Source organism: Thunnus thynnus, chromosome 1, assembly GCF_963924715.1.
Source record: "Thunnus thynnus chromosome 1, fThuThy2.1, whole genome shotgun sequence".
Classification (NCBI taxonomy): Eukaryota; Metazoa; Chordata; class Actinopteri; order Scombriformes; family Scombridae; genus Thunnus; species Thunnus thynnus.
Genome location: NC_089517.1, coordinates 22,086,580 through 22,111,213, shown reverse-complemented (window position 1 = coordinate 22,111,213; position 24,634 = coordinate 22,086,580). Strand labels below are relative to the sequence as shown.

General features: G+C 42.3%; 1 protein-coding gene across 1 annotated transcript in view; it reads left to right on the top strand.

Annotated features, from left to right (window-relative positions):
- The first annotated feature begins 386 nt into the window (after window positions 1-386).
- Window positions 387-24,634, top strand: part of gse1b (Gse1 coiled-coil protein b) — a 171,671-nt gene continuing 147,423 nt past the window's right edge. Inside the window, exon 1 of the mRNA XM_067590956.1 lies at window positions 387-3,292. Within this exon, the coding sequence (XP_067447057.1) occupies window positions 758-3,292 (2,535 nt within the window). The 5' untranslated portion in view covers window positions 387-757. The remainder of the gene's footprint in view (window positions 3,293-24,634) is intronic.

Here is a 24,634-nt window from a genome sequence, read left to right as displayed (position 1 = left end):
GCCAGGAATGTACTGGAAATCGTTTAAAAATCACCATATTCAAATTTATAATATATTGACATAAAGTATATCTTGTCACTAACAGACAGTCGCTCCAACATGCTCTATTATAGATTAATATAAAGGAATTCCGAGGTTTTTTCTAAGGATGATGGCTACACGCTGTAAATCTATTAAATATACGCCCCTGTGGATGTTAAACTGTCGTATCCTGTGCCTGATCAGTACGCTGACGCATGGGCAGCTACTGCAGAAGTGTGTACTCATAATCTCTGCAAAATTATTACTGGGGGCTGGCAGGGGGTGGAGGTTGCCTTTGGGGTGTCGAAGCGGGTCCCATGAATTGGGGATGGCGCTGTGTACAGTGTGAGCGAGTTAGCAGCCAAACTTTGCAGAGCGCAGGCAGGAAAGTTCGCTGGAGAGGCGACCCGTGATCCCAAGTTCTTCTGTCATATATTACTTACGGATTTCCAGTGCAAACATGCGGACTGTAGACTTCAAATAGCAAGGACTTCAGTGCTATTTTGTGGATGTTTTGAGTGAATTTCTCCCGGTCCTTGAAATATAACAGTTAACGGTTTGCTGCCTTCGCTGCACGCTATCGTTTCAATGGACCATCGCCTATCTTATCATCCAGTGAGTAACTTGGACTAAAATTGATTGCATGATTTCCTGACCTGGAGATAAGTGAGGACCACGAGCATGACCTAACTGTTGACGTTATGCCATGTAGCCTAGTGTTGGGTGTTTAAAAACAATGAACTCCCCCCGTGACAAGGAACTGGCACCCTTATCTCGGAAACACCGACTCATGGCTGCAGCTATGCCCGGCGAGGACAGCCCATTGCCCGGTAACACTTCCAGGACTGATCGGAATGGATTAGGGGGACTGGTTCACTGTTTTATATGTGGAAGCGGAGTTACACCAGGAAAGGAAATAAGGTTACAAGTGACATACCAAAAAGAGAGGTTTCCCTTTTTCCCGTTTCTACAAAATCAGGAGCCAGCCCCGGGTGCGTGTGAAGTGAGCCCGGATGGACATGCGCTGGTGTGCGCCGTGTGCCACTGCTTTCTGACGGAGCAGTGGAACTCCTTCGAGCGGAGCAGGACGCCCATTGAGAAGCGCATGTACTGGTTGAAACGACCCTATCAGTGCGACTCACGGCGGGTCCCACAGGAGTGGAATATCTCTTATGATTTAGAGAGGAGAATCAGTGTCAGCAGCCAGAACTACGACGGGGGCGCAGAGTCTGATTTCTCATCTTTTTCCGAGAACGAGAACATATCAGACCAGGAGATGGATTTAGTCGACAGAGCCGGTGTGGGCAAGGACAAGTGCCTGAGAGCATCTGGCAAATCGCCGAGAGACAGTAGCAGGAAAAACAATGTCATCAGTGTTAAAAACAGCCCGGATTCACAGCGGGCAGTCCGCTACCCGGTGGGAGTTTATGGGGCGCAGGGATCGCCAAAAGCGGAGAGTGTGCTGCCTGCAAGACGGGGTGCTAAAATTATGAATAATGTCTGTCAATCATCAGAATCTCTGGCAAAGTCCCAAGAGAGATTCCCTCAGCGATGCTATGACAGTCCTCTCTCTGACACACCTGTGCAAGACAACGGGGTCATTATGCGCAACAGGAGATGGCTGGAGGAGGGGAATGTCAGACATGCGGAGCCGTGTCAGATCCAGCGTGCTGCCGACAACAGCTGTGCTTCGTCCAGACATCCATCGCTGCTGTACCGTGGAAGAGGCGAGGGTCACTCCAACGCTGCGCTGTCATCTGTTGGCACCACTGCTGTCACTACTAAATGTAACATAGCTGTTCCCAGGGAAAATAACTCTGACAACTCTGATGAAGATGAGATTAACATTACAAGTGATGATGACAGGGACATATATGACAGCAAAACAGGCCCAACAGCTCATCTTAGATCTGCTAGAGACCTTTCAGCAAGAAAGAGTGCCCAGCCGTACCACACTGCAGACTCCAGTCCAGAGGGGTGTGTTTGCTTTATCTGTGGCACCGGGCTCAGACATGATGGGTGTTTTAAAGTCAGTGTTCAGAAGCAGGAGAGAGCACAGGGTGAGCCCTTCTTTCCCTTCCTGTGGCTTCACTCTCCTCCCCGCGGAGCAGTGCCTATCAGTCCAGCAGGTACGACCCTGGTGTGTGGCAGCTGTCACACTTCCCTCATGCAGCAGTGGCAGAGCTTCCAGCTGGCGGATGTGCCTGTCCTCCAACGACTGTATGTAGTACCCCTCAACCAGGCCACCAGTGCTCTCCATCCTCCCCAGCTAACTCCCCAGGAGGGGAAACCCCCAGAGCCAATGGAGTGTCTACCTGAAACCAAAGCTTCCCACGAGGCCTGTTTCCTCTGTGGTCAGGAGTGTGGAGGGGATATAAGAGTAGCGTATGCACAGGCTGGTGTTGGCAAATCCCGTGGCGTGATGTATTTTCCCTTCATCAACATGTTGCCTTGCCCACCCAATGCCCAGGGGGTGAGGAACGGCCGTGTGCACTGCTGCCCTCAGTGTCATTTTATCCTGGAGGATATCTGGGGTGCATATCGACTCAGCCTCAGTGAAGACCTCATCACCTCTGTCAGCTCCTTCTTGGTCAGGTACCATGCTGCCATGGAGGTAAAGGGGTCCGGACCATCCCATTCCCAGACGGGTGTGTCCTCGCAGCCTGGCAGCTCCATGTCAGTGTGCTACCTGTGTGGAGCTGAGCTTTGTGCAGGAGGAGAGTACCAGCTGCATGTCAATCCGCCCGGGCGTTGTGGGGAGAGGGAGCCCTTCTTCCCCTTTCTCACCGTCCACCCTCCCGCTCCCCGTGCCAAGCCAGTTGACGCCACAGGCCTAGTGTCAGCCTGTGCCCTCTGCTACCATGACTTGCATGCTCAATGGGCCCAGCATGAGAGCAAGGGCCTGGGTCCCTCCACCCCTTCTACCTCTAGCTCTTCCAGCGCCAACCCACAGCCGCCCAGATCCCCTTGGGCCCGCCAGTACAGCTGCGAGGCTTTTGTGTGCTTCTTCTGCAGGCAGGAGCTGCGCAGGCAAGGTAGGCTGTGCACTGTCACTGTGGCCAGGCTACCTGTGTTCCTGTATGCACCACGCAGCACACGCACACTCTTGGTGGATGATGGGAAGAGGCTGGTAATTGGCTCATGTATGGAATGTAAGGCCATGGTACAGGTGGGACAGAGCATGCAGCAGGACAGGGATAGGCTGGGACATGGAGCCTCAGACGGGGAGAGGAAAGAACCAGAATCAGCCTCGCCACAGGCTAGACGAAAGGTAAGAGCAAAGCAAACTGCCTTAAATAACATGACACAACTAGACACACTACCTTAAGATTTCTCTGACTTTTCTTTTTTTCCTGTTTTTAAATTTATCTCAATGGATTCATAAGCCTTGCTCAAATCATCTTTTAATGCCCCCTGCCTTCCCACAGTGCTGCACACTGTGTTTGCCCTGGTATGACCTTTGAGTCACACATGGAAAGGGATGATTTTGACCTATTGCATATCGGAAGTGCTGTGATAAAGTAATAAGGCAAGGAAATAATCGCAACAAAGTGTTTTCTGTCCTTTTGGCATTTTCACTGTGTTTTATTAAATGCATTAGTTTCCTTGAAGCTGCTGACTGTGTGGTGGAGTACTGGACTCTACTTTTTTGCAGAAGAGTTGATCTCAAACAGTCAAATTGTCTGTGTGTGTGTGTGTGGCTGTAGTCTGAACAGTTATTTAGTGGGGGTGGGGTCTACACAGCTTGGACGAACAATGATGAGACAAACATTTTCATCAAAACTCACTTCTGTAAACACAAGAGGAAAACTGTGGCTATCTGAAGAGCGAGGACAGCCTTGTGTTTGCTGTGTTCATGTGTGTGCGTGTGTGAGTGTGTTTATTTGAGTAAGCATGACTGAGTATGTCTCACCCGGTGCTGAACAGTTTGTTTGGGTATGAGCAATGTTGAGAATCTTAAAGAGTATTTTCAAGCAAATTAGTTCAAAACAAGTCTAGATCTTATGTTGCGATTAATACAACATCATAACACAAACACAGAAATAAATACTTACCATACAAAGTATATCTCCTTTACTTTTATTTAATGTATAGACCTCATTTCCTCCGAAGACATTAGCTATTTCTGTTTCTAGTCCCTCAAAAAGTCTATAAAATTGGGATTTAATCTTATTGTAGTAACTATGTAGTTAAAACTTCTGTATGTAGAACGCAGATCTCGATATTATATTATTGTCATATTAAACTTGATAGCTTAGTGTAATGGTAATAAGAAAATTAGACCATTACAGTGTAAATCTGTTACTTTGTTTATTCAGTGTGTTCCTAGATATGATTTGGTCTGAAGGATGACTTAGGACATAAGATAGACAAGATAGAGACTCAACTACAACAAGAAACATGACTCATTGAATTGCTCTTATCTGTTCATTTGAAATGATTTGCTCAGTGTCCCAGGGTGTATAGCCAGGCAATTCATTAAATAATTTAATTTGTCTCTCCCAAACCTGAAAGCAGATAAGCAAAAATAAGATGAGAAATCACAATTTCATTATCTATGATGAAAAGTTTCACCCCTCAAACCTGTAATTTCTGCAACAGCTGTCATGAAGTGCGACTATTAACAAAGTCCAAGCATTGCCAAAAATTGTACGTGCAGGATAGCTTTATCAATTGGTTAAACATTCAATTACTGATTTTGATGACGATGATGATGATGGTGATTATTATTGTTGTTATTATTATTATTGTTATATGTTAAGTATAATTATGTAGTTAAAACATTAACATATTTAAGCATTTACATGTATATGTGTGATTAATGAGATATAATACTCTGATAATTAATGATCATTAATCCCTGTTGATGCCATGAGACAATGCACTGATCTCCCCTAAAGGGAGTTGAGGGGGGCAGTTAACTCCCACCAGCCCCCCACACTCAGAGACCGAAGACATTCTGGCTCCAATTCTTGGCTAATTTGGCAGTGATGTGTGTTTGGGACTAAATACTTTGCACATTACAACAATTGTGAAGTAATGGTTTCTATTTATATTCATGACAAAGTACCGCATGTTAATGTTGTGATAAGTGATTTTGACAAGTGAAGATACTTGCATAGGTGGTCCAGGTGGGTTGGCTCAGAGAACAGCGCAACTCCACACCTCCTCTGAAGAGAAATCATTCTGTCATAATCACTTTCTTGCCTTTTTCTTGCTTTTTTCTGTCTCCAAAGTTTTGTTTCTTTCCACTCTTTTCTCAACAACAGACATAAAATCCCTTCCCTGCTGTTAGAAAGCTGATAGCAGAATCCTGCTTTTTCCAGATGATCAATCACAGACAATGGAAAGTGGAGGCTGTGGGGCTATATGGGGGACCGGTGAGGGGCAAAAGAGGATTGTGATGTGTTAATGAAGAGCTGAGGAGTGTTTAGACAGCCAGTTGGCCCTGTGAACAGCTCTCTCATACTAACAGACACTGACTGTCCAGCCATGCAGGACACGTGAAGAACATCTGTGGATGCCATTCACACTGCAACCTCAATATGTTGCGCACTCACACCAGCTGTCTGGAACTGTCCACCTAATTCTCTCTCTGAGAGGACGAAGTTGGAGCAACAGTGTCGCTGTTAGTCTTATGATCTAGAAACTATGATCTACATATGTGAGGGGATGCTCCCAATATAGAGTGTAATTATGGGACCAGCTTTTCTGCCCGCCAAAGCTGAGGCATCATGGGACGGGCGGGTGGGATGAGAGGGACTGTCGGGGCAGGCAGGGTTTCGGGTGATCGTTTTAGACTAGGAGGGTTGCAGGTGGCACAGATAGTTTTGGCCTGAGTGAGGCAATGACCTCATGGCTGTGAAAGTGTCAGTGTATGTTTGTGTGTCTCTGTGGGTAAGGGGAGGTGCGACAGGCCTGTGGGGAACAGGTGCTTTGTCCTCTAGTGTCATACTATATGCTTGAGAGGGTCTGTCATCGCTGGGGTTTGGGCTGTCAGGAGAGAGTGCCCATCTGGTTTGCTTTAGCACTGTGTGTGCCTGATGGAGAGGGCTGTATAAAGATAAACACACACACACACACACACACACACACACACACAAACACACACACACACACACACACACGTACAGTACAGTACATGTAGAGAAATGTTATCTTATTGTATTCTTTTTCAGTTTTTCATGTTGGACAGTTGTTTTCCTCAATGCCCCAAAAATACAACGCTGCAGAACAGAGACAGTACCAGTTATGAATTCATGTGTAATTTTCAGAATTAAGAGACATATCCAAGACAAATTAAAGCCTTTGATCAAGGCTAGAATGACATATGACTTTTGGGTATTATACTGCCTGCTATAGTGTAAACATTATTTTGCATGTATGAATGTTTATCTTGTGAAGTGTGAAAAAGGGTGGACAATGCTGTTCTCTGTTTTCCCTGCTTGGTAAGATATAAATTAGCCCATGAAATGAGATCAGCCACAAGACACTGTAGAAGCTGTTAAATGTGACACACACACACACACACACACACACACACACACACACACACACACACACATCATGGTTATCATGTTCTCTGTTCTGCTGCCGTGTGTTTAATTAGTATGTTGGGCATGACCTTTGACAGGTGTGTAAGTATAGACCACCAGCCGGCGTCTGGGGAGGGGCTGCTGGTCAGCAAATCCTTCATTTGCACTTTAAGTAAAACAGATGTCCACTGATTTGTAATAGATGTGCAAAACTGTTGCATGAATGTAGTGATGTTATATTAACCCTTACATAGTGTTCGGGTCAAATCTGGCCTGTTTTTACATTTGAGAGCAGTCAAAACACCCTGAACACTGCCTTCTTTTAGCCTGATAATATTATGACTTTTCCCAAAGTGACCCATAATACACAGAAATGGAAATATTTCAACTTTTATTTATTTATGTGGAGCTGATACACATTTTTGTATGTAGATGGGTATTCTGGGTTAAATTTGACCCAAAAAATGACCATTCAAAAATGTTTTTGGTTTCTTCACATTTAATGAAATCATTATGGCTGTTTTAGGTAACATAGGACTATGATGCAGTGTGATTGTGAATGTTTTTTCTCCATAAATAAATAGTGTAAAACCTAAAGAATACACTCTCTCTGCTCTCTTAAAGCTTAATCAAGGGTTAATAACCCATTTATTAATGACTGATGATGTATTTATGAATGAAAAATAGATTTGTGGTTCAGAAATTCTGTATAGAGACTAATGAAAGGATATTGTGAAAGGCCAGCATATGGACAGCATGTAAGGGTTAAAGATTATTTTAATCATAGCTCTGCTTTATGAGATGATATACAGTAGAGGGCAGCAGGATGGCAAAATTAATAAGGAGACTGCTGGCATTTGCACTTCTGAAGTGCCTTTGAGCAAGCCTCATACCTAATTTTTGACACATTGTGCACCTACAGATGTGTGTATTATTCATGAAACACATGCAATGGCCTGGAAATAGTTTGCATGTAACACAAAATGCATCAAGTGACTATTTCCCTCATACATTTGCATTTAAAGGGAAGACTGATTACTATGGGAATACTTTGCATTTGATGACAAAATACATATTAAGCGAAGGTTGTGTGGAGTGAGAAATCTTTTAATGAACCTGTGTTCTCCATGACTGTGCACTGGATTAGTTGAAAGTAACTTCTGGGAACAAAAGGGAGCAGTTGAAAGTTGTTTTTTTTAAAGCTCTCAAATATGAATAGTAATAGGTTACCAAATAATTTTCATAACGTTGCATTGCAGACGCAGTTTATGCTTGTTGGTGTTTCAAATGTACCAAGAAGACATCTCAGTTGCTGACTGTGTAATTTGCTGCTCTTGTTATAAAACAGACACAAATTGCACAGTTTGCAAGTGCATAAAAGGGGCAGTACAAGGTTGTTCTGTGCCCTGAAATCTCTTGAGCATCAGGGGTGCCAGAGCTGGGCCTGCACTCTCCAACCAAAGCATTTCCAAGAAAATTGGTATTACTTTTGTCACTATTTTTACTTTTTTATTTAAAGAATTTTTTTTTGTATTTTTGCATTTACTGAACAGATGTTAGTAGAGAGGCAGACATGGGATGAGGGGAGAGAGCCGGACATACAACAAAGACTAGAATCAAACCAGGGATTTGTGGTATGCACCTTAATCATTAGGCTTTTTTTTTTTTCACTTTTAATGTACTGTAGAATGTAATGCAGAAAAATGAGAAAAGCAAGAGGAAAAACATGGTGGAGAAAAGATGGAATGCTCCAAAGCACAGGCCATAAGTAAACACATGATATCATAATTGTTTCTTAAACTGATTAGATACCAGCACTGCATAACTTTGTTGTTTTAAGGATTGGGATTGATTACATGCGTCTGATATGGATGCGTTTAACTGAAGCCTGACAAAACCAACAGTCTCCCTGTAGTCAACACTGCGTTGTCTGCTTGTACAAGGACATAGGGGACTAAAACAGCAAATAAACCAATCTGTAGTCATGCCTTGCAAAGATAAATACTACATAATCATATACAGATACAGTACACACAAACATGTAAGGTCCCTCTCACTCATACACACTAATATACTTGTGTATATATGGTGTGTGTGTGTCTGTATCCATACATGAAAGTTTATGTTTGTATGGTCTGCTGAGTGAGTATTCCCGGTCGATGATTATTGTTGACCTGTTAGAAGAGCAGAGACAGGTTTCTGTGACTGCCATCTTCAGAACTTCTCTGATGACTCTGTTGTAGTTGGATTTGTCAACAAGGCTGAGAACAGGGCTGTGGTGGGAAACCATCTGCGGCTCAGTGTGGCAAAAACAAAGGAGCTGGTTGTGGATTTGAGGAGGGCCAAGGCACTGGTGACCCCTGTTTCCAAACAGGGGGTCAGTGTGGACATTGTGGAGGACTACAAGTACCTGAGAGTGTACAATGACAATAAACTAGACTGGGCCAAGAACACTGAAGCTCTCTACAAGAAGGGCCAGAGCTGTCTCTACTTTCTGAGGAGGCTGAGCTCCTTCAACATCTGCCTGACAATGTTGAGGATGTTTTATGAGTCTGTTGTGGCCAGTGCTCTTCTGTTTGCTGTTGTGTGCTGGGGCAGTAGGTTAAGGGTAGCGGACACTAACAGACTCAACAGACTGTGATGTTACGGGGGTGGAGTTGGACTCTCTGGCTGCAGTGTTAAAGAGGAGGATGCTGTCTAAGTTACGTGTCATCTTGGACTGTGTCTCCCACCCACTCCATGATGTGCTGGTCAAGCACAGGAGTGCATTCGATGCATGACTCATTCCTACGAGATGCACCACAGAGCGACACAAAAAGTCATTCCTGCCTGTGGCCATCAAACTTTTCAACTCCCTCACAGTGTCAGACACACTGAGTCAATAGACTGGCCCTTTGGACTTATTTCACCCCTGTCAGCAGCTTCATAACCTCAAAATTTATAATTTATATTAATACTGCATTTATACTGTATATTTCAAATCATATTTCTTATCAGTCTTATTATTTACACTGTTGTTATATATTGTAGTATGATAAACATATATATATATATATATATATATATATATATATATATATATACATATAATTCTTATAATTCTTATAATTTCTCTATGCTTGTATATATTTCTCTTCTAGAATGAGAGCAAATGTAACATGACCCAATTTTCCCTCAGGGATCAATAAAGTATTTCTGATTCTGATAAATCATTCAGCCGCAATGTGTATGTATGTGTGTATGTGTGTAAGGGAGGGGTGTGCGTCTTTGAGCATTGCATGTTCTGGCTCATGTTTTCTTTGTTGATATGGTGCTCCATTGTATGTGTACGCGCATGCATGTATGCATATTGTGTGTTCATGTGTCTCAGCAAGATTTTGTGTGTTTGCCATAGAAGTGTGTGCTTGGTGTAGAAGATAGACTGCGTTCTCACTGCATGGTCCATATCCTGTAAAGGAGGTATTTGCTGTCACAGGAAAAACATGCCGGCATCCTGACAGTGTCGCCAAGGAAGATTTATAGTAAAAGAAGGAGTGAGGGCCAAATTACTCATCCAATCAGGATGTGAAGTTGAAAAGGGAGAGATATAAATTATCCTGACTGAATTATTGGAAGAAAAAGAAGAGGCAAAAAGAAGAGTGGGAGGCTGAGAGAGGTTGAGGGGGTAAATGGGATTTAAATTGCGGCCAGAGGAGAACAGAAGAGAAATGCGTCCCATTCTCATCAATTCATCATAAAGGGAAATATTACTATATGTTAACCAGAGAACCTACTTTATCCAGAAAGGGGATTCTATTAAAATAGTGTTAATTTGAGGCATGTGAGGTGGAGGGGTCTTAACATATGGTGTAAGCTGCCCTTATGTGTGCTTTTGTGTATGAGTGAATGTGTGTGTGTGCTGAGTCGAAACCATTCATATTGCGTGTATCCTGTAAAGTTCCCGCAGCTGTGCTTCTCTCCACTCCCAGCAGTGGAGTCTGACAGACAGCCTTGCGTTTCACAGGGAATCCTCTGGTATTTGAGGGGCTTAATTTCAAAGCTGCTAGAGGTGGGTTTTGATTTAGCACTCTAAGCTTTAATCGCATCTCTTCCCCCTAGCATCCCTCAGTGCTGCATTCTTGCCCATATCTGAATGGAGAGATCAGAGTCTGCGTAGAGCAGATGAGATGGAGGTGTTCCAATGTTTCATTCTTTGTCTTGTCTTTTATGTCTCAACTGCAAAGAGCTATGTATATGCAGTACAAGCAGTCCTCAGAACTAGAGCCAGGGACACCATAACACCCCAGACCTGTCCTATAGCTGTCCGCTGTACCTCTGGCCTGTTGCTTGGTGTGTGTCCTGGTTAGCGTTTGACAGGACAGGTCCTCAGCCTCATATTCTTTGTAATGTCAAAGGTGATGTTTGAGCTGTCCGTGTAGCAGCCCTCAGCATAATTTGAAAAGCTTAGCAACTTCTACTTTGCTCACACTGCAGACATACAATACATACAGTGTATGAGCCCATGAATGCCCACTATGCAAATGCGTCATGACTGTATTTAGAAAGCCAGGCTTCAAGATGGCCTTTATTCAGTACAATGAAAGTTGCTCCCCCAGCGCACATGCCAAAACAAGTTTTCTCTTTTCCTAGTTTGGTTCTGTGTTGTATGATCCGTTGTGCATCCATGTCCATTTCCAGGTTCTGGGAAGGTTTTACAAATATTAAAAGCTTCATGGTTTTAAAATTCATAATACAAAGATTAATTGACCCTTTGCGTTTTGAGGTCTCCTGTCAACAATTTTACAGGTGTCTTTATAATTCTGTGGTTTTCTGTTGGGAAAATGTCTTTGGGTTGAAAGATTAGTTTGCTGTATCCATCTCTCTACATACAACCTTGATACTGTATGTATACATGGGTAAAGATGTCAGTAATGTGTGTATGAGGGGTTCTTAATAACCTCACCAACAATGTAGCATGATGACTGGAAAACAGTAATTTTATATAGAATCATCTCATGTGGTAAAATAACAGAAAGAAGTATTCAATCTGATTATCTGTGCATTATAGCGGAGAGGTACGTTTATCACCCTCCAGCCATTTCCCCTAGCTTAGCTCGTTAGTTAGCCTAACTTAATGTTAGCTGTTAATCAGAAGAGACACATCTGTGAATATCTAGACTAAATTTCAAATAAAAATGATTTTTCTTTATTATTGTTATAAAACATTAATTTGACCAGCAGCTAAACATTCAGCAGTAGTTAGCTAGCGATTAATCAGGTTTTTGACACTCAGAAAAGTTGGTCATTTTTTTCACATGGCTGTGTTTTGCTGTGTTTTCTTGTAGTTTGATTTCAATGCAGGAAATGCAGAGATACAGAAACAGACAGAGAGCAGTGGTCAGGCAGAATTAGGAAACACTGTATCAGGTGAGAATTTGTAACGTGAATTAAACTCAATTAAACCCCAGGATGTGTACATCAAATATTAGAGCTCCACATGCAGCTAATTTCTCAACTCTGCTAATGTTGGCTAACCCTAAAGGCATAGGTTTTCTCCTGTTGATTATTTTCATCACCCAAAATGATGAAAATATGTCAAGGATTATAACGGGTACTTTAACAGTAGAATTTTGTGGCAGGCAATCGATAAGAGCAAGCAGCAGAGGACGGGAGAGAGAGTGACTGAATCAAGCCGTGTAAAAGGTTTCCTCACATCCTGTGTTTTTACAGAGAGGAATGTCATTGAGTGCAAAGAGTTGAATGATGGTGTGGCCAATACTGTGAGAGAATGAGAGCGCCACACTGCTGCTTCTAGGCTGATTTCTGTTTGTTTGAGTAAAAGGTGTTGATGTCATTGGGGGCCAAGGGGGTAGAGAAGGAAGTTGGAGTTTGGGGGCTTGACAGTGTGAGACCCCTGGAGGTCTGGATGCAGTTCACTTTGTGGCTGACAGATGAAGGCATACTGACCTTTTAACCTTGCAGAACCATGCAGAGAGGGGATATCGATTCGAGGGCAGCACCTGGGGTCAGCAAAGTTCAAGATGCAGAGAAGGGACCTGTATAGGATTCTGTCACACCTGTTTAGCTTTTTGACTTCAAAAATTCACTTCAGCATTATGTGAACATATATTCATCCTATGTGATCCGTGTATTCTAAGCACCATTTTGATACATGTTCAGTAGTACCTGCATAAGGCTAAACATACTTAATTGGGATATTTCAGTGGCACTTTTATAATAGGGATTGTGTGCAAAGTTGCCTTGTGTGTTACTGTAGTTATTGACATGGCAGTACACATAAACTTGTGAGTACTTGACTTGACTTCCTCACTCTTGAAAAAACTGTCTTTTTCGGAAATATTTTTTCATTTAGTGACTGCCTATTATCTGTTTTAATTCATGTACGATGGGTAATGCTCACTACAAAGTGTGCCATCGGTGTGTGAGTGTGTGTGTGTGTGTGTGTGTGTGAATGAGCATTAGAACTCCTGATGAGCAGGTTGGCACCTTGCATGGTAGCCTCTGCCATCAGTGTATGAATGTGTGTGTGAATCGGTGAATGCTGGCATGTGTTGTAAAGCGCTTTGAGTGGTTGGAATACTAGAAAGGCGCTACATAAAGGCGGTCCATTTTCCATTCCATTTGTACGTGGTCCACCCACACAGGTGTTTTTACTTTCTTTTGCTGAGTAGACTTCTTTTTTTAGTACTGTGTGGGTGTGTACAGACTGTGTTTGATTGACATCTCGCTGACTCTTCTGTCAGTTTTGTTGCACCTGTTAGGGTGTGACAGCTTAGACCTTATGATCCTTATTAGTGCATGGTGCTCAGCTACCTCCACCCAGCTTCTACCTGAAAATAGATGTAATCATAAAAAAATAACTGAACTGCTTGTGAAGTTGTGCAGGATCTTCTCACTTATGGCTTTGCCTTACTTCCCTACGTTTCCCCCACTGTGAACTTTTATGAGTACACTTTGACTTTTACCTCATATTATAAGGTGAAATAATACATAATGTCATCTGTTAAAAAATATGCTAGGCAGTCATTGTGGCTAACTAAAAATTTTCCTCTCAATTTTGATATTGTAGATCTGTACAACATTCCCCCTGTATGTTGTCTGCTTTGAGTTGTCATAATAGGCCAGTGGATGGCAGGCACCAAATTGTATGGTGTGTATGTGGATATATTTTTGAAAATCAGCAAAAGCTTTGATAATGTTTCGTTAATTCTCCCAGGCAATCTTGCCTCCATTAAAACTTAATTTCTAAATCCAGTTGAGTGGACAGGGCGAACAGAGAGGGCTGTGTCCCTCTAAACCCCTGAAACCATGGACCCTGCTGTGACTTGTTTTCAAAAGTGTTTTTTGTGGGTGCTTATTTGGCACCAAAAGTGTGTATGCAACAGGCCAGGTTGGAGACACAGTCTAGTAAACTATGTGTGAACTATTAAGCTGGACTCCTGTGAGAACCAAATCACGTGAGTGCGAGTACAGTATCAGTGTGTGTTTGTGTGTATTTGTGTGATAGTCAGTGGGGTTTGCACACAGGACACAAGTGTGTAGTTGCTTCTCTTTCACTGTTCTCTCCATCCTGATCTTTTTGGCTTTTGTGCTCTTTCTTCACTCATCTGTTTCTCTCCTTCCTTTCTTAGCCCTTGTGATGACTGGGCTGTGACTAAATCACTCTTTCTCATTGACAAACCATTTTGCCTCTCACATTCCTTCTTTGGCCCTGCACTTCACATTTTGGGACAACCAAGGACAATTATGAAACCAGAGCCATGAATAGTAAAAAGCTATGAACCTGCATGGCGAGGGAATGTTCCGTGGATGTTTTGAAGCTTAGATTTGGTTATACTGCTTGCCATCGTTGTCAGGTATTACAGCCAGAAAATCCAAGTGTTAGTCGGCCAAGCCTCAGAACATACCTCTATTAAAGCAATGAATATGTTTTACATCAAATAGTACTTAAAAAAATTGCTGCCAAGATGCACATTAGAAGAACTGACATTACTAGTGGGTATTGATACCTTTGTGTAAAATTTGTGATGAAAACTGGGATTTAGTCAGTTCAAAGAGAAGGTGAGGATTGTGCATTTATTTCAGTGCAATGAGTGTTTTTAAGCTACCTCCCTGCATTGGTTTTAGCATTAAGCTGCTGTTCTAGCTTCCTTCATGATTCGACAACCCTTCTGCATCTTACTCTGCAGATAATTGTTCCCTTTCTTTTGTGTGAATGTGTTTCTGTTTATCTCTTGTCCTCCTCCTGGCTTAGCAAGAGATACATGACAGCTGAAAATCCCTGGCAAATGCTGGAGTTGACCCTTTTTTAGCCAAAGAAACCTCCCAAAGACTGTCAGCGTACCTTTTTGGAATGACTATATATTTTGACCACATGAATTTCACCCTGAGAATTGTCATAGGTATTTTCTATGTACTGTACATTTCCTTTGTGGTAAATTTAGCTTTGTTGCCTAGCATGGTGTGGCAAGAGGCCAATGCAGAAGTGTGGTGATGCTATAAAGACTGCTGTGTTGTACTTGCCCTGGAGTCTGGGTTTTATAGTAGTAAACCAGGTTTGACTGTGGTAATTATAGAGGACGGAGTGTAATGTAACTATAGCTCCTCTCTCTGCCAGCTGCCTTCTGGCCACAACACACATTCACCCACAGTCACTTATAAATGCATACATTTGCAGACTTGCACTTACACACATAACACACATAAAGTGTGCAATCTCTGATGATCATCTACATACAGAACAGCTGCAAGCTGTGTGTGAATGTGTGTGTGTGTGTGTGTGTGTGTGTGTGTGTGTGTGTGTGTGTGTGTGTGTGTGTGTGTGTGTGTGTGTGTGTGTGTTTGTGCGCATGTGTGTCTGTCAGGTGGTTGGGAGCACTGGCAGGTGTTTGCTCTTGTGCTGGCAAATGCAGCTGGACTGTGCCACAGCTGTGTATGTGTATATGTATGTGTGTGTGTGTGTATTTCTGACTGTGTGTGTGTGTGTGTGTGTGGTTCTGCACCTGGACACAGCTGGAGTGTGTGGCAGCACAGTAGCTAATAGCAGACTTATTTCCATGCCAGACATTTAAAGTTTAAGTTATGCTCTCAGCTGACTGGATATTATTCATTGCTATTAAGTGCTTTTCATTAGTCTCGCCCTTTCAGACTTCTCAAGTTCATTCGTTCTTCATTCTTTGGCTCCTCCTCTTCATTTCCCACCCTGCTCTTGCATCTTCCTCCTTTCTCCTGCCCTCCTGGTTGCCTTCTCTTCTGCTGATAGTTCTAACTGGATGAAGAGAGGGAAGACTCACTCTCACCCTGTTGTCAGGACAACTGGAGATGTCAGCTGGAGCCAAAATAGCCCCCCGTAGTGGACTAAATATACTACACACCCTGTTGCCCTACGCTCAGCACACAGACAACCACTGGCTCCAACCAACCAGCAGTTAGATAGCTTCACTCTCGTTCTGTCAGCCAACCACAGGAGAGATAATGATTTGCATTACTGGTTATCTTCAGGGACCTTATTTTGGCTGAGGAAGACATTCCCTCCTTGGATTACTCCCTCCTTAGCATCCCCTCCTGGCCCTGACCCCATGCCCCCCCACCCACCCACCCCCACATGCCGTCTAGCCACCTGGTCTCTTACATACTCAGCTTGTCTTGCTAGCTCCAGGACAGCTGGGAAGAAGGAGACAGAGAGGGAGTTTTGGACTGAGCCTCCCACGAAGCTAGAGATACACTGTGGTAGAATGCAGTTCACAAACAATACAGTAGCCCTGACACATTTAGCATATAGAGTCTTTACACCGTGTGCTAGAAGTAGATTTTCAGCTCAGTGTGAGCAAACAATAGTTATGACATGTACCAGTTGCTGTCACAAACTTTTTCTTAGCTGGCTGTAGTTGTCTATACACGTATGTGGGTACTCTGTAAATGACATGCTAGAAGTTGACATCTGACCCTTGATAAGGCCTTGGTCAAGGTTAGCTAGGTGGTGTGGACATCAATAGAGATAGTCTCACTGGCTACGCACACATAGCCATGAACACACATGCATGAGCTCACACAAACACACAGACATAGTCAGGAATTACTGGGACTTTGTGAATAGTTTCCATTGGTGAGAGCCTCCCACACTTACATGACCATCCTATGAGTCAGAAATCAACTAATACAATTTCTCCATCTGTGTGACAGATAGAGACCACAGATACTTCCCGAAGGCTAGTCATTATTTACTTGCCTGCTATCCCTTTCAAGTATGCCATCTGCACTGTTGACATGGTATTAATATAGATTTCATGTAGCTGTTCACCACTGCTGATTATGTCTACGACTTATTGAAAACATGCCTGACCTAATCCAAGGCTATGAGGCTAGCAGTATGCTAACATATGACCGGCCAACTTGGTCAGTGGCATTTCCCACAGGGTCAAGAGTTGTGTGCAATGTGGAGCGATGCGCTAGTCATGGTTAATGTGCTGAGCACAGCCTCAAGGCCACAGTGAAGTAGACAGAGTGGTAAGCCACCAGCTTAGATTTAACCTGCACAGCTGGACTGTTAATGGCTCTACATTACCAGTCAAAAGAGCGGACACACTTTCTCATTCAAGGGAATGGAAAAATGTGTCCAAACATTTGACTGGTACTGTATATAACAATAACATGGTGTTGTATCAAGATTTATTGGCAAGGTTATGGAGACAGCATATGTCTTAACCAGACCAATGACATATAGTAGTGAGCAGGAGGACAATGTATCAGGTTAGAAGCCCCTTTACCAGGAAAATTATAGAGAGAAGAATGAGATGTTAAAAGCCAGTGTTCCCTTCTTAAAGAGAGCCCTATTATAAAATGCTTAAGTTGTTATGAAAGCCCACAGAGGCAGAGGGGTTCAAGATGTTTTTATGTTCTTCTCTTCTACAGGGGGCTATAAAAATAGCACTTGGCTCGAGCTAGGTGTCAGAGGTCTTCTCCTCTCTCCCTTCTTTCTGTTTCTTTCTCTTTCTTCTTCTCCCAGCTCTGTCCTCTGTCCGTCTCTCTCCTTCTCTCCCCTGTCCCCCCATCACCTCATACCTCCTCCTTCTTTCTCGGCAAACCCCCCCCCCCCCGCGCCCCCTTCATCTCTCCCTGTGGTATTAGCGGGGCCACATGTTGCTGGCCTCTCCTGGTGGTGTGAGCCCCATGGCAGGCCCTGGCTCCAGGCTGACGCGTAGCTCAGTGTGTGTGTCTGCGTGTGTGTGGATGAGAGAGAGACTGTAATGTGTGCCTGCATGCCTAAGAGTGAGCGTGCTTTGAGTGTGTGTGTGTGTGTGTGTGTGTGTGTGTGTGTGTGTGTCTGTGTGTGTGTGTGAGGCCGCTAGCTAACACAGTAACTTGATAGTGGTGCGGCTGAGCAGTACAGAGTAGAGCAGTGCTGTGATTTATCCCGCGGGCCCAGCAGATGGCTGCAACAGGAGTTTGTTTAAGTTTGCTTCAGAGCCGGGCAAGCAGCCAGGAGCATAGAGAGGGCCTGCCAGAAAAATGTTCACTGACTCTGGATGCCTAACCACACTACTCCCCCTCTCCTCTCCATTCTGCCTCCCCCCCAACCCCTCACAGCCCCCGTATTCCAACACACACACGCACACACACAGACACACACACACGCTCTTGCAGACTTTCTGTCGCTACTCTCCTTTTACCCCTCTCTTATTTCTCTCTTTCCTCCCATCTGCTTCACACACATGCTTACATACATATGCACACACACACACACACACACACACACACACACACACACAGACACACACACACACACGTGTGTATACACACACGTTGGTTTGTGCATGCTGCTCTGTTCTGTTGGCAACGTCCCTGGTGCAGACATGATCTCACACCTCAGGAGGGGGCATTAAAGACTGAGGAGGTGTCCATTCTCATGAAGAGCTTCTGAACACAACCATATGACCAACACTTTGCCTCTCACGCCGGATAAGACAATGAACTCTACAGCATAAACACATGCAGAGGAGCACATGCACAACGATGCACGAGTTGGTTTATGAAATATAGTCCAGTTGATTTCTCCGCTCTTGCTCTCTGTTTGCAACGGTGATGACAAGTCCTTTCACATCACTCCAGGTCACCCAGGTGATAACTCTTGACTTCCTTCTCCACGTGTCAGCCTCGCTTTTTTCTACCTTATCTCCTTTTTGCTCTTTGACCCGTTCCTTGTCTACTTCCCTTCCCCATATATTCTTCTTCTAGACACGGAGTTCAGCAACAAAAATTTAAGGTCATGTCTAAATTGGATGAAGCAGCAGACATCAAAGCAGACAGAGACTGAGTTTATGAGGATGTGTGAGGTTTGGGAAAGGTTTTCTGTCAATATGTAATATAGAAGTCTGAGTACCTTGAACTTGAAAGAGCAGTTTTATCTACTTATTTTTCAGACTCAGTTTATTTTGTTTAATTTGTTTTTTCTTTACCAACTGCTGACAAAATCAAATACAAGATTCTTCTATAATGTTTTCATCCAATGTTGTATGTCAAATCATGTATTTGTGTCACAATTAAAATATCAGAGTAATCCAGCCAGTATTTTACAATTTGGTCTTCTATCAACTTATAAAGTATCTTATATTCTTTCATACTTCTTTGTTGTATGATACCTGTTTAATAACATGATTAGGTGGATCCCATGTATGTTTGCTTATACCTAGAGTGTCTTCCTTTCCAGTAAACATAAGTCTATCAGGTTAAAATCTATCAACAAAGTATATCAAAGAGTATCGGTGAGGAAATATGACCAGGCTATTTCCCATATCTACATATTGTTTAGGATTCGTACAGGTTAGTGCCAGAGCGTGACAAACTCAGGCCAGAGATAAAAGGGTTTGTGTGAGTGCATAGATGCATGTGTATCTGATGCGTAATGTGTTTGTCCTTTTGTGTTTGTATGCCTCACTGCATGACTAATTCTTCTTCTCTCTCAACATTATCCTGAACGAAACATGTCACATGTTCCTTATTCACTAATTTTTTCTTCTTTTATTAATAAAACTCTTTTTCCTTTTCCATGTATTTTTAAATATCTTTTTATTCTCCTCTGTGGGCTTTTCTATCCTCTTCCCAGTGTCATCAGTGGCTTTCCTGTTCAGTGACTGTGATTCTAAACTCTACTACCAGTATTACTTATTAGTAGTAGTAGTATTATATGAGAGAGACTGAGGAAGGTCACTATTATGTAGCCACTAAACCCTTACAGTACATGGATGGACGGGACATCCTAATATGAGTAATGTGTATGTATGACTAATTAAGGGGACTGCCAGGGCCATTGTGCTTTGCCACAGATCCTTATTTCCTCTAAAGAAACATAAGTTATTTTAGTTCCTGTTGTGCCCTCAGGTCAGAGACTGTGTGCTGTGGTACACACACATACAGTTGAATGTTATGTGTGTGGTATAAGCCTGAAAGAGTTTAAGAATAAGAGGTGTCAGCTGCTTATGCAACATTAATCAGCTTCCTTGGGTTATGGGCTTCATGCTATGTAAATGTATGATATGTAAAAGGTATGAAGCTTTTAACTATGAAATAGGGCAATTCATTGATCATGATAATACAGTAGTCTTTGTAGTTTGCAATATAACTCATGTCTCTAACTCATCAAATACTAAGAGATTCAGTGATATGTAAAACATATGAGTAGAGTCTTTCCAGAAAATAATAGAGCCATTGTTTTCAAATCTTGGTTTTTAGCCATGCTAGCAGCATGGCTCTAGGGATGGCAATGTCGGTCTGTCAGCGCACCACTTTTATTCCAGACTGAAATATCTCAACAACTAGTGGATAGTCTGCCATGAGATTTTGTCTATTCATGGTTCCCATGGGATGAATCTTAATGACTTTGTTGACTTTCTCTCAGCACAACCAGTAGGTTAACATTTTCGGCCAAAGATGGTAAAATTGTCAATCAGCCGTGATCAGGGGAATAATTCTGTAGTCTTCTTAGTGTGTCATGTAATAAATAAATCATTGGCCTCCTGAATGCTATCCAACCTGTGATAGCAGCATCCAATGTTTATTTTAATCAACAATATACTTTGTAGATTTTCCACTGTGCTCAGACAAATTCTCCTTATTATACTGACTAATGACTATTTAACAATATAATACCTACCATATACCAACTGCACAGTGTGGTTGTCTGCTAAATTGACAGGACAACAATTTTAAACTGATAGTCATCCATAACTTTAGAAAAACAAAAAAAACTACAGTATGCCACCTTTGTGCTGGTTCCTATAGAAATAGGGGCTAACTCTGTCCATTAATTGAAATTGCCACTGCAATCAACACTTATTATTCCTGTGATGTTTGGGGAGCCCTTTCTGTGTGACATACCCTCTCTGCTACTGCACGCATGTCTTTTTGAAAATCACTTCAAATGCAGACAAGCTGTACATCAAACAGAAGGGACAAAAAGAGGAGACAGGTAAAGAAGAGAGAATTCTTTATTAGGCCTCACATCCGTCTGCAGCTCTGCTCCTTGATAAACTTGGAGGAGAGGAAGTGAGTGGGTCACAGGTCAGGTAGCTTAGCAGCCCGCTAATGAATATTTATCTGTCAAGGTTAGACTCAGTTGACACAGATGTGCCTCTTCCAGACTTATTACCTAAAGTGTGATTATGTCCACTCATTACATTTGGCCATACGTCCATCTATATTCTTCATAGTTTTGGAAATCTGTTGCGGCTTCTGTTTTCAATTTGATAAAGAAATATATGAATATATCCAAAGTTAATTAGTAATATTAATTAAGCCTCTAACAATTGTTTATTGATTAGTCTGCCAATTATTTTCTTAATTAATTAACTAATTGTGTGGTCTATAAATTGCCAGAAAATAATGAAAACTGTACACCACAGTGTCCTATATCCCAGGATCAAATGACTTTTTTTGTCCAACCAACAGTTCAAAACCCAAAAATATTAAATTTACAGTGAAATAATACAGAGAAAAGCAACATATCTTCACATTTGAGGAGCTGGAACTTTCTGTCAGTCGACTAATCGATCAGTCGATTAATTGACTAATTGTTTCAGCTTTAAACAAAATCAACTCTTAGTTGAGGTACTTTTGCATTCTGTATAACCAGCATTGCTGTCATAAACACATTTTCAATGTGGTTTTAATGTTAATCTCAGTGGGAATGAAAGGTGCCCTTTTAATTTTTATATAACATAATAATTGTAATCCAGGAGACCATCTTGTTGGATAAGGATATAACATAAATAGCCTGTTGATTGAATATTGGCAATGTTTATTGTGTCTAGCAGTTCAATGTATAGTAGGGACACTTTGCAGTTGGTAAAACCACCCTGTAATCAATATATACTGTATGTATTTTTAAAAGGAACTTTGTATCTGTGTCAAAACCTCATTTCATGTAGCTATGAAAACATCTGAACCGTAAACTCTAATTGTAATACCAGTCTGACATTGTATCCTTTTAGCAGCGCATTACTTTGTTCTGTGTGATTCATCACCAGTCCTTGTAGTCTTTTACCATACATGTTTTTTTAACTAAAATAACCCAGTGTCATCTTTGATCTACTATCCAATAGGGATCAAATCCAGTCTTCTGTGGATCACTGAATGCAGTGTGACTATAGGCAAAAACATGTGGTTCGTGCGGATTGTGGATACTTAAGGGAATGACATTCATGAGAAATTATTGTCCTCTGTCCTGTGTATATGATAACACTATGCTTTTGGTCCAGGGCAGATGGGTTTTTTTTTGTGAGCTGATTGTCCACCTGTTGGTTTGCCTGAGGAGAGCGGTAAGCACAGCAATTTCTACAAACCAGCGCCTCAGACAGACTGACGCTGGCCGAGGACTGATTAGACGCTATTTGACTTCCACTCAATATGGAACATGTGTCTTCAGTGTTGGACTGATAGCAGGGCTTTGGATTGGCTCCCGCACTGCACAGCTTCACAGGTGTCAGAGTTGTTCAGGGTTATGTATAAGCTTGTGATTGTGTAAGAAAGACATTGTGAGCTTTCATGTTTGTGTGCACACACATATGAGAATGCTTTGAGCACTGGAGCATCTTGAGCGTGAGCATCTGTCAGTGTAGATCAAAGCTGTCTTTTTCTGTTTTCCTGTACTCGGCTGAGTCAGTGTGCACGGAGACTGAGCTGCTTTTATGGAGTGTTGCTGAGTCGGTCAGTGGCCTAAGTTTGCATGCATGGCTGTGGTCCTGTTGGATCTCTGTGATAGGCTGTTAAAACTGACTGACAGCTTTGCTTTACAAGCTGCTATACATCAACCTGTAGACCTGCTGCAACCGTGGGAACACAGACACATTTGTGTTTGAGTATGTGTATGTGTACGTGTGTATGTCAGAGTCAGCGAGTAGCGGGGGTCAGTGTGTTGCAGAAACAGGGCCTGCTGCTGAACGATAAGGCCTGCTGACCTTGTAACCTCTCGCTCACTGTGACGAGGTCATCTCAAATTACACCTAGCCAAATGTTCCCTGTCTGCTAGCATTAACACAGGAAGGTCTAACCCCTGGAACAGAAACCTTTTCTAACCTAGTGATGGATGATAGTCTTCTGTCCAACCTTATGTCCAACAAACAGAAACAAATGGATGAGCACATTCTTATGGGCACAAGGTGTTGGTCTGAGAATCAGAGGGTATCATAACACATGATATCATACTATCACAACATTTTGCTCATAATAATAATAATCGCATCTCAATACAGCTTCTGTTTAACTTCAGGAAGAAACTATACCTAAAATATTTTTTTAGAATCAGAAATTAATAATATATTGTATTTATTTACTGCATTATAATGTGCTTGCAGTTTTATAGAGGCTTATAGAAAACAAATATGATACAATGTGTACTAGCATTGAATAGAGGCAATACTTACATGTCTCAGTGTTTTGAGAAAATACTATTTTGATGAACCTGTACCACCATATATTGCTATATTGATTATTTGTCTCACCACTAATCTAGCATGCCAGCCAGTAATGGTGAGCCGTGTAACCTACACAGTCCATACAAAGTGGATTTAAAGTGGAATACATTTTATGTGAAGATTGTTGGAATTCATCTGAGCATTTCCTTTTCCTATTTCTCTTGTCTGTTGCACATTTAGCCACTTGCTGATCATGTGTGTAAACCTGGTGTGTGTGAATAGGAGGCATAGGTAAGAGCAGGGGCCATGTGTGTGAAGGAGCAGGGTTCCTGTGTGTGGTATCGCGTGGCTCAGCCCTGAGGTAAATATTTGAGGACCGCAGGCACCATTAGGAGAGGGTCTGTCTTTGATGGGCTGATTTCGTGTGAGGCAGAGGATGACGTCAACTTTACCTCAGAGGGCTCCAGAGAAAGAGCCAGAGCCAGGAGAGTAGTGTGTGTGTGTGTGTTTGTGTAGTGAGTGTATCTACAGTAGTGCACATAATAGCAAACTCTTTTCCTACATTCATAACAGAATGATAGATTTGTGTTTTATTGGAAGTGAAATTCCTGGCACTTTGCTTTTGACATCCCCTCAATCACATTTCCTCCACTGCTTCCCAAGGCGCTTTTCTAATGATAGCATTACAAAGTTAATCTGGTAAAGAACAGTGGTTCCAGTTGCTTTTTGGATCACAACTTTTTTTTTCTCTCAACAATATTATTGGACAATTAAACAGGTTTAAATGCCAGAAATTGTTTGGACTAGCTTTGACACTGACTTTCTTTTTTATACCCCATGATCAACTGGCAGGAACTTGTGTAAACAGAACCTCCACCAGAGCTGACAAAACTCCTTGTTCTCACTCTTGATCTCTCTTTTTTTAGTCTTAGTTTCTGTCTCCTTCATTCTCATTCTAAACTCTAAATCTTCCTCTTCTTCCTCCTCCTCATTCTTCACCTCCCTTTCAGTGCAGAGCAAGCCAATCTTTCTGGCGCCAATGCTTCTTCTTTATTTTCCTCTCTGGAGAAGTCAGATTTATTGGTCCAATGTTTATTTTTACAACTAATTTTTTGTTTTTCACTACCTATCTATTAACATGGCTTTTTTTCATTTTCAATGGTAAAAGGT